This window comes from Gallus gallus, chromosome 2 (genome assembly GCF_016699485.2).
Source record: "Gallus gallus isolate bGalGal1 chromosome 2, bGalGal1.mat.broiler.GRCg7b, whole genome shotgun sequence".
NCBI classification, from domain to species: Eukaryota; Metazoa; Chordata; class Aves; order Galliformes; family Phasianidae; genus Gallus; species Gallus gallus.
In genome coordinates, this window is record NC_052533.1 from 96,769,937 (window position 1) to 96,780,992 (window position 11,056).

At 43.5% G+C, this 11,056-nt stretch overlaps 1 protein-coding gene across 4 annotated transcripts; it reads right to left on the reverse strand.

The window, feature by feature from the left end:
• Positions 1 to 670: 670 nt before the first annotated feature.
• Positions 671 to 11,045, reverse strand: PRELID3A (PRELI domain containing 3A). Of its 4 annotated transcripts, XM_015282480.4 has the most exons (7): positions 10,932 to 11,045; positions 9,453 to 9,621; positions 9,032 to 9,121; positions 8,172 to 8,242; positions 7,979 to 8,081; positions 6,149 to 6,237; positions 2,200 to 2,334 (listed from the first exon to the last, which is right to left on the reverse strand). In XM_015282480.4, exons 1-6 carry the CDS (start codon positions 10,961 to 10,963, stop codon positions 6,184 to 6,186), a joined length of 519 nt encoding a protein of 172 aa, XP_015137966.1. In that variant the 5' UTR covers positions 10,964 to 11,045; the 3' UTR covers positions 2,200 to 2,334; positions 6,149 to 6,183. The 4 variants fall into 4 exon arrangements, with proteins under 4 accessions (NP_001026182.2, XP_040540858.1, XP_040540868.1 ...); NM_001031011.2 differs by lacking the exon at positions 6,149 to 6,237 and having other exon boundaries at positions 671 to 2,334; XM_040684924.2 differs by lacking the exon at positions 6,149 to 6,237 and having other exon boundaries at positions 671 to 2,334; positions 10,742 to 11,045.
• Between the last annotated feature and the right edge of the window lie 11 nt (positions 11,046 to 11,056).

Below are 11,056 nucleotides of genomic sequence, written 5' to 3' on the forward strand. Positions count from 1 at the left end.
AAGGAAACAAAGGAGATGCTGTTACACAAGAGGGTAAGGATTTGCTCTGGAAGCAGGAAACAAAGGGTGAGGAAAGAAACTGATCAAACTGATGGACAGCTGGTACTGATCCAAAGAGCACAGCAGCCAAGTTTGACTCTGGGGACAACATGGGTGTTTGCAGTGACTCTTCTGGAATGGCAGATAGTGCTGGGAGGTGCCATACACACATCATTTGTGTTTAAGACAGCAGTGAGCACATCTGGTGTAAGAAGCAGCTTTAGACAACTCTTCCTCTGAACTAAATCAATACACGAACCTCACAAAAAACTTTTCTGTTGCTTCACAGTTGAGGCTTCATCATCTCCCATAAGCACTATGGGAATGCTGCAGATCAGGTTTCCACACGCACACACACTTACTCATCTCCTCTTCTGCTCAGAGCTCTGCCATCACTGCACTGCCCTTCCTACCAGAGGTCACGGGGTGCTGGGACAGCTCCTGCAGTCCTTACACAGGAAGCAGCACCACTCCCCTGAGAAGTGCCACAGCAACAATGAGCACCAAAGCCATCCACAGTGCATCGCAGGAAGGAGCTGCTACCAGGTCAGGGTCCAACATCCTGTGCCCAACTGAGAAAGGCTTTAGGTCCACAGAAGAAGAGCAATGCAAATATTAGCTACTCAAATAATTGCTAACAATGTAAATTAAGTTTATTCATTAGAACCATGTCATTTACCTAAACAATACTTACATCCAAATTAACCATATGTTCACTTTCAAGCTAAACAGAATGCAAACTCTGAGATTTCCCTTAAGCTACACAGACATTTTAAATTACCAGATCCAAACAGTGACCAACATTTCCACTTTTTTATTAAGAAGCTCCTCGTGCTCTCACAGCTCCCTGAACACATGCTCACCACCTGAGCAAGTAAACAACTTTGCAACATTTATCTATCTCAGTTTGTGTATACACAAAAAAATAATGCCCCAACAGAGGGCTATCTAAGAAACACCACCTACACCCAGAACAAATAAGAAAGCCTTGTGAACCTCGGACAAAAGCTGGAACTGTTACCAATAAGCACCTCTGCATATTTTCAAAGAGGCCATTTCCATAATTACTGCAGTATTTTTGCAGACAGTCAGGAGCATTTAAAACATTTCTAAAAACATTTGTACCAACGTAGCAAAGTGTTGAAAAAATGCATTACAGCAGAAGTCAGTCGTTTGTAGAAAGCATTCGAAAAGGAGAGCCCAGTTGTTCTTGTGCTCTGTTCTTCCCCTCTGGAGCACGAAAAACACACGCTGATGAAGCACTACCCCTTGGCTTTCAAACTTCTCATTTGAGCTCTTCGTTTCTTGCAGCCGGCTCTTCCTCAGCTAAGAGATTGCAGGAAGAGCAAGAAGCAGAGAACAGAAGAGCCTCTTTGTTCCAGTAGCCTGCAAGGACCCTCTTACAGATAAATAACTCAAGTATTCCTCAGCCCCTCCCACTCCTATTCTGCTACTGAGAGGAGGAACTTGGGAAAGTTAATAAATATGAAAATAAATTATACCCTTCTCCCCACAAAATAAGAAAAAAAAAGAAAAAGAAAAAGCCTGTTGAGGCGGATAACATCAATAGAAACTCTTTGGACATAAACACCTAAAGGGTAAAGCATCTGTGTGTCACGTTCAGACAGCACATTAAGCAACATAACAAGAGTCAGCGCAACACAAGTTTCAGCTGTTGGGGATGATTCTCTAGATAGGCATCTTTACTTCTAGAGTGTCACACTCTGTTTCACGTAGCTCCCTTTAAATGGTTTTAAGAGTACAAAATGGACAAAATTTAGTGCTCTCAGCCCTTCGCAGACCTAATGCTCATTTGGAGAACCCTCAGTAAACATGTGAGTTCTTTTCAAGTTCGAGTATGAAAAAGATGGTATAAAATATAACATACTTTCAATCTTTGCTACAAAAGGCACATTTAGGCAGATTTAAATGTGCTGAACGTTTTTGTTTCCGGTGTTGAAAAGAAATCATTTAAGTGAAAAGAGCATCTGCAGGAGGTCAGTTTAATCTGCAGTAGGCGAAGGGAGCTGCTCTGGAGATGAAAGATGAGGTTAGTTTCCCGCTGATCCAATATTCTTATAAATACATAAAACCTACGCGGATGAGCCTTTGGAAGGGCCGTCGAGACAGCAGTCTGCAGAATGAAATGTTTCAATCAGTTACTCGGTGTGTTTTTGGCTTCTATTTCTCTGTGGATGCCGCTGCCATGGCTGGTTTTATGCCCTCGCGCGTTGACTTCAGCTCCTCCAATTCTGCATTCAGTTTGCTGATCACCCACTCCAGGGCATCCCGGCCCTGCCAAGCAAATAGCAGAGTTTAGGATTAGAACAAACATCATACCACTGCTCATGCTTCTATAGTTTTTCCTCTGTCAGACATAAGACTTATTTTAAAATTCCCCATCCTCCGTGGTTTGAAATGGGATTGTATTGATTATTTCTCATCTTACTGAAACTTCACTCCAAAGGCATATGAGTAATCCATATGCAGGAGGTAAATGCAATCCTGGTGTGAGCTCACAGCAGTGCACCTATGCAAAAAGCCTCATTCAGCAGTTCAGTTCCTGTAAGTAAGAGAACTGCTATTTCTACTGCCTGCTGCTCCCACCACCTTAAGAAGACCAGTAAATTTATGGAAGAGTCTACGTATTGTTCTCGCACTCATTAACAGAGCTGTATATGGACAATTGTCGAGAAGATCCAGGACAAAGAAAGATAGTCTTCAAGTGCCCATTGAAAATGCAACAAATTGATTTGAACTCTAGTTAGAGATCAAAGAGATGGCCTTGCACTGAGTTCCACTAAGCAGTATAAAGGAAGCTGATGGAGAGACGCAGCTGCATCTTTTCTATCAAGGGACATTCAGCTCTCAGAACAGGTAGGGTGTATCTTAAAGCCTAGCACTGACAGCCCGCATTTCAGTAAAAGCAGTAGAATTCAGCAAAATAGGCACATCAAAAAGTCTTTTGCTTTAAGAAGACCCCATAGCAGCTACACCCCAAGATGAGCATGCAGCCACACAATGAAGAAAATAGAGAAGCACCTCTGCCAAGCTGAACACTGGGCTTATGTGGCAGGGTTTTGGTACTGGGGGGCTGCAGGGATGGCCTCTGATCAGCGCCCAGCAGCTGCCCTATGTCAGAGTAGAGCCAGCTCCAGCTGCCCCAGAAGGGACCTGCTGTTGGCCAGAGCTGAGACATGAGCAACACTGGCTTGCTTTCAATTTCTCACTGCTCTTGTCTATTAGTAATAGGCAATAAATTACATTAATCTCCTTACACAGAGTCTGTTTTGCCTTCAATGGTAATTGGTGAGTGATTTCCCTGGCCTTATCTCAGCCCTTGAGCCCTTTTTCACCATTTTCTCCCTTTCTTCCTTTGAGGAGTGATAAAATAGTATTGTGGAGTTCAGCTGCATATCTCAGTGAAACCACCATGCTAAGTCCAAGTGGAAGATCTTGCAGTTCCACAGTCTCATGATGACAGCTTTCACCAAAACAAGTAGATGGGATCAGCCCAAGAAACATGAAGGCTTTTATGAAGGCTTTTTTTTTTTCCTAAAGAGAAGCCAAGACACCTTCATCATTCTTACCCTAGTAAGAATACAGAATAGAAAGCATGGAAAGCAGCAACTGTGTGCCACATGGCACCCTCTCAAGTCTAGTCTGAAGCAAAGGCTCTGAGCTTTAAGAGTCTTCAAGAGTGCAATGTCAGTGCTCCAGGCTCCTGCTGGGACGAAGGAAAAGGGGTGAACCTCCTCTCTCCTCACAGAGTTTTGCTCTCAACTCTGATATACTGCTTTTACTGCATGCAGGATAGGTGATACAGTGAACAAAAGCTCAGTAACATGCCCAGAGCCTATTTCTTGTGTCCCTTCCAAATCACTAAGCATGAACAAGAATCTGCACAAATAACCGTGAAAACCTCTCAAAAAAGAAAAAGTCAAAACAAAGCCCACACACATTCTTGTGAAGATGCTTTGTGAGGCTAGAAACGTTATCCTGGAATAATGCTGAAAGCCCAGATTCAGGGTGCAAGATCTAACATATTAAATGAAATATAGTTTTACTATGAATAAGAGTGTATTTGTCTCATCAAGCTGAGTCAAACGCTGACTCTGGTTTTCTTCAGGTTCTTCTTATCACAGAGACTAACTGTAAGAGTCCTTACACAGAGAAAAGCCACCCGCTTACCAAAACAAAGTGTTCAACCCTTGGCCACAGCTTTAAATTGTCCAGTTGTTCAAGAATGGCTTGCTGGAAAAATTCCTTAGAAGAGTATGAGTTATTTTCTGAGCTTTTCTGCTTGGGCACCAAACTGACCATACCTCAGCAGGTGATTACTTGAACCATTTCTATACCCTGTGCAAGAGCTGGGAATACCAGCACAGCATGTGTAGCAACACCCAGACAAGAGCAGGCTACTGTGCAGCAACAAGTTGTAACTAGCCATGAAGGAGCTGAGCCCGGCGCTCTACAAGGAACAAAGCTGGGGTGGAAGGAAGGGATCACCTTCCAGGAAGCATATGTTGGGTATTCAGAAGTCAGGTTAAAACATCCTCTCTTAGATGACACGCTGGTACAGAGAACTCACTATGACAGCGATGACTTACATTTATGCAGTCAGGCAAAGAAAACTTGTCGGAAAGTCAAACAGCTTTGATGTAGATAGAAAATGCTCAGTAGAAAAATTCTGAGGTTCTTCTCAAGCCCTGACAATGAACCAACCCAGTCATGTCAATAAATATATTAACTAAAATGCTAAGACAAAATAAAGTGTTCAACTAGAGTACCAAGATATTTCCTTCAGCTTTTAAGACTATCTAGGTCTGTATATTCTTCCTATGCTACATGCTATAGTTTGCAGCTAAGAATAAACTTGTGATATCAGCAAGGAAGGATTCCGCATGGGAAATGAAATTACAAATCTTAACAAGATGTAAAGCCTCCAAGCATTGTAGAGCTGCCCAGTTTAAAATAAAAATTAAGAAATCTGACAGAGGATTGTTCTATAAAGTTTCATATTGTACAACAATATTTGTGGTAAGTAGCTCATTAAGCAAGCACATTCATAACCAAGCATGCATACTCGTTTTCATTGCATGTGTTAGCAGTGTGATGGGTTCAGTAGACCAGATGCTACAGGTGTAGATTTGTTGGTATAGCTTAAGTGACTGATAAATGCTGAGCCTCTGTGGTTGACATTTTCTAGAGAAACAGCCATAAAAGCTTAGTGGAATGAGAACACAAAAGCAAGCACTCATTGCATACTGATCTCAAAGTAAGCAGTAAAAAAAAATCCCTATGTTGTTAACAAAGAGAAGCAACAGAATGGATTAAAAAAAAGGAATTTTATTAGTTGAAATAGAAGCTAATACAGGAATGACAGAGACAGGCTTCACTGGCTAGTGGAAGGAAAACCATCCACAGAGGTATTTGAAGCAAGTATACTCTGTTCTCCCAGCCTTGAAGTCGGCTTTTGTCACAGTCGCATAGCTGAGGGGACACATCACTACCAAAAAGAAGACAACTAACAAAAGCAATGAAAACCACCAAGGGAATCTGGTATTCTGCCAGCTTCAAACTTTGTACAGATTTCCATGGAAATTGGCAGAAGGGCAACGATATTCCTGAGACACAAGAAAAGCAAATCCAATTTCGCTATGTAAAAGATTACCCTTCTGTAGGCAATCTGTTTTAAGAAATCAACGTTATCAATTTCTGTTTCATTTTTGTGCCGCCAATTCCAGTCACTGAACGACGTATTCATTCCCTCGGGTACCTGGTTCATCCACTGAAATCACAGGGAGCAAGACCCAAAGCAACGTTTGGTAGAAGAGCTCCCTGCCGTGCCTAGCTAGCTGCAGCAGTGCTTCCACTCACAGCTGGAGCACAAGCTGTGGCTGCAGCAGGTTTGCTGCCCAAGGGCACGAGCACGGGTTAACTGATCTATGTCTGACCTACTACATAATGAACACGTTTGCCATTCCTGTACGTAACGTACATAAAACATACATGCAGGTTAATTCAGGACATTCACATCACGACAACTCATGCACACATTTGCTAGGGAGCTGAAACGCTGTACCAAGAAGAAGAATGCTGGCATTACCACTAGTTAGTACAAACTGTAGATGTGGAGAACTGCTAGCTTAGAGCGCTTTCAGAATTTTGAATTATCCACTCAATAGCATCCCACCCCTGGAGTAACACAGAAAAGATTGACAACATGTGGCAAGAGATCCGTTCATTATCAGTGCAACAGTAACGCATCATCTGCCTCATCCCCATCTCTACCTCAGTGCAACATCTCCAGACTCATTTCTGCACTTCCCTATTTCTTAAGAACAACAATACGTTTTTCAGCATCTGCCATGAAGCTGTAGAAGGGTGCTAAGGATACAGAAGTGTAGCTAGAAAAGCCAGTGATAGCAGGCTATGTTAATGCAAAGACGGGGCTGCGACTACTAACTCCTGCTAAGGCTCTAAAGAGACTCTTTAGTGAAACAGGCAGGACAGGATGATCTTTTTTTGTTTGTAAGAAGCTTGTGAGCCAGTGTGTTACCTGAAAATGGCAAAACAGAAGAACCTCCACTAAAAAAATTAAGCTTTCACACAGGTGGCACACAAATACATAACAGTAAATCCTCCTCCTCTCAATTTGATAGAGCTGTGCAGATTTGACAGATGCCATAAGAGGAGTGCTTTTAAGCATGCCCAGTTGATGTGGCCACTCCAGGTAGGTAGTGCTGTGCTACCCCTGAGTCAGACTGAAGTGCCGTTGTGAGCCGGGGTCCGGACTGCCATTGCAGGAAAGGAACAAATGCCCACACAGACTTCTATGAGGAAACTGAATTGGAAGAGGATTGTAATTTAACCAAAACACACTTCATTTGTGACTTTCACACAGAGAGTATTCAGTTAATGTTACTCGTTGGTGTCTAAAATTATCTGTCACTCCTTCCTCATCCCCCAGTTTTCACCTGTTTTGCTTCCGCTTGTATAGAAGCACACAGAAGGGGTTTCCCCTTTCCTGACCTAGTTGGCTTGGTCATGCTGAGTTACACTGCCTTCATCAAGCAGCATCTCTCCCAGGGGTAAAGGGCTGGCCAAAGCACAGGATCTCTGGCCTAACAGAAGTTGCCTGGGCCAAATTCTCATTGTTGAGTCTCTCCCAGCAATGCAGAGCATATGCTTACATTTCAGTGGCACTCATCCTGCTGTTAGGCAGCAATGTCTGTATGTCTTCATCAACTCCACTTCTTTCCCGCCTCCCAACCTTCCCCAGAGAAGAAGCACAGAACAAACTACTCCAAAATAAGCACCCTTGAAACTCTGCTTGTCCTGAAGTTCAGCTCTGTGGCTGCGAGCCAAATAGAAAAGGCAAGCATGAAACAGAGGAGTGGGTGTAGTGTTACCTTCAAAGGCCTCTGCAGACATGGCATTATTTTCAGCCAAAGGCAAAGAAACAACTTAATAATAGATAGGAACTGAAGCAACTCACAGTGAAGCCCAGAAAATATGCTGGCATCAACTGCTAAACCCAGATTTAAAAGGCTGAAAAGGAAGCTACATCCATCCACTACTAGCACTAACTCCAGGAAATGGGTGGCTAGTGTTTAAAAAAATACTTTGAAAAACCAAGTCAAAACAAACTTTATAATATGTGTCTGGGATGTGTAGCTGTAGCATGCACATATAGAGGTTGATTTGTTCTGATGTGCAGTCCTAGGTGGAGAACAAAGATTTAGGAGTGAAACCTTCTCATCCTTTGGTAAATTATGTTCTACTTCCTGAGGTTCTACAAAAAGTCAGTTGGAATTCTGTGCACAAAGTTAAAAGAAATTAAATACAGTACTCAGCACACATGCTTGACAATTACTATTTTAACAAAAGGAAAGATGTGGGTGGCGACAGAGAGAAAAAACTGAAGAATATGTACCTTTCTGGCGTTAGAAGATATTGTGTTTGCCATTAAGCTTTCCAAATAACTGCTCAAGCTAATGCCTTTGACAGTAATAATTGCTTCTTGAGTTAGCACAGTTCTGTAAGAGAATAAAGAGAAGTTAATACACTGAATTTGCCTAACATACTTTCTCCCATACACAAAAAAGCATACAAATATCCCTACTTACTTTTCAGGGTTTTCAGGATGAGGTGTGTAAACCAGTCTCTCATCAACAGACACCAAGTTTGTAAGGGTAATCTTAAAGAGAAAAGAAGATGTGAAATTCTCACATCCCATCTTTCACATTTGTATTACTGACACTATTCGGTAGTGTCAGTAGAGCACTATTCAGAGAGCACTCCGTTTAAAGGCAAAGACAAAGCAGCAGATGCAGAGTGTAAAACCCAGAACACAGTCAATAAAAAGACCTATAAAGGGTGATGCATATTGTCTTATCATTGATTTAATTGTATCACAGTTCCTATTCACAGTAAACTGCACAAACAGCTTTCCATTTGCCCTCTTTTAAATGTCGAACCATATCTGATTTATGGCACGCAATTCAGAAAGGCTCTTTAAGACCAAGACCACTATGACATTATTCTGAGTGTACCAACAATTAATAGGGAGGAAAGCAAACACCTCTCATACAAAGACAGGGCTCTCTCCCATACAGACAACTCTACTTCAAATCTCAGAGTTGCAACTTCCCAGGATAGCAAAACACAGCATAATACTTCATTTACACTCGTGGAGAAGAAGGCATTTCAAACTAAAACTTTCGTTGCAAACAGTGCTGTAAAGCAGAACACGTTATTTGCTTTAAACTTGAAACGTCATGTGCATCCTGAGGAACAGTCTTATATTAAGAAGAGAATCACAAATCCTTGATCCCAAAGCATTCTTGGGAAGAAGGGAAAAAAAATAAAGCACCTGGAAATTGCCTCCTTCTGTTGAAAGATGTAAACTCACTGCTACATTGTTAAGAGAGGCAAAATATCTGATCTCTGTCACTGATTACCAGAAGCTTCTTAAGCTGTCACTCACATTAGTTGAGCAAAGCTCCATCTTTTTTTCCACTGGATCCACCACAGAATGTTCCTCAATGTAAGTCAGAGTTCTACTCGTTCCTAAAATCTGAAAGTGAAGAAAGGCAAAAAAAAATAATAATAATAATTAAAAAGCTGAGTACAATTCACAAACACAAAACCACTGCAACCTGTGGCAAGATCACAGGGTGCCACGTTGCATCAGTGATACAGAGTGACACAGACCAGCTCAGAAGGCATGTACCGACAGGAACACACTGCACACTGCAGCCTACAATGCACTCTTGCTATGCACCGCACTGATTACAGCTTATGTGATATTTGTGGATGACATTCCCAATAAATCAGGTTTTGACTTGGAATTCAGTGCCAGTTCACGTGACGACACAGAAATGCATCGCAACCTCAATAAACCGTACCGCTTTCACAATACTTGGCAATCCCCACTCTGTGCTGAGGAGACGGTGGCTGTGCAGCCTCCCCCGGTTGTCAAGGCTTCTGTCAAGGACATCTACTCCTACTACACATGGGTTCATTGGGTTGGGGTACTTTCTCATAGCAGCTTTGATCACCGTATCCCAGGGGTGCCTGGAGAAAGAAGAGGAGACAATATTTATGACTAGTTTGGATTTAATCGCAAGCATTCGGGAACCTTAAATCAGGGCTCCAGCTTTCTTAGCATGGCATGTGCTGTACAACTTCACGAGCTCCCAAATATCCCTTCAGAATTAGGTGATGCTTCCAAAGACCATAAGGAAGTGGTAGTACGCAAACAGGAAAACAACATGTATTCCTTTACGTGGAGCAAAGAAAGGAATGATTAACCCATGACTAACAGAAGTGAGGGCAAAAGGCAGCAGTCACAAACTGCTACATGTGACGTGCCAATTAGCTATATAGAAAACATAGCATCAGGGTGGAGGACCACAGAATTCGCTGAATCTCCATCCACCTCAGAACTCAACTGACAAAGAAACCCTGCAGTTAAGCGAACCCTGCTCTGACAGGGAAGCTGGACGAGGTGGTCGCCAGAAGTCCATTCCAATTTAAATTCTTCTGTGCTTATAAGCTCACCAAGTAAAAGAGAACAGGAGTTATCAGCTTGGAGTTGAATTCGAGTTAAAAAATAGTAACAATAATAAAGAAGTAATCAGGAAGTTCAAAATAAAGAAACAGATTTTAAGAAACCACGTCACATTGGGGAGGGACTTTTAATAAGGACAGGTAGTGACAGGATGAGGGGAGATGGTTTTAGACTGGGAGAGGGTAGATTTAGAGTAGATATTAGGAAGAAATTCTTGACTGTGAGGGCGGTGAGACACTGGAACAGGTTGCCAAGGGAGACTGAATGTCTCCCCTCTCTGGGAGCATTCAAGGCCAGGCTGGATGGGGCTGCGAGCAACCTGCTCTACAGGGAGGTGTCCCTGCCTATATAGCAGGGGATTGGAGCGAGGTGATCTTAAAGGTCCCTTCCGACCCAAACCATTCTATCATTCTATGACCGACTCTGCTGCATTAAGCCTGTGCTTTCCCTTCTACTTGCAGCAGCTCGTTAGCACGCACTGCCGTTACGCACACTCTCCTCCATACGGAATTGTTTCTATTTTAAAAGTTTAGAGAGCATCACGCTTCGGTCATCTCAAAGTCCCGGGACGGGAGCAGTCCCATTACGACAGGACAGGCAGTCCGTATCTCCTTGTGGCGGGACCTCGTCTATCTCCTGACGTAACGAACGCTCGGGCTCCACCACAGATGCCCAGGGGACACCAGCCGGCGCACAGGACGCCTCCACGGCCGCTGCCTGCCGCCTCGCCTCGCAGTTCGCGGCTCGCTCGCGGCGGGGTAACCACAGACCGAGTTCCCTCCCCCGCCGTTTACCGCCTCTCGCCGCCCCCTACCCGAAGACGTGCTCCGAGCTCCAGATTTTCATGGCGGCCGCCGCCGCCGGTGTCTCCTCAGACGAGAGGACGCGGCGCGAGCTCTGCGCCCGCAGCACGCGCCGGCCGGCCGGCGAGCGGGAAGG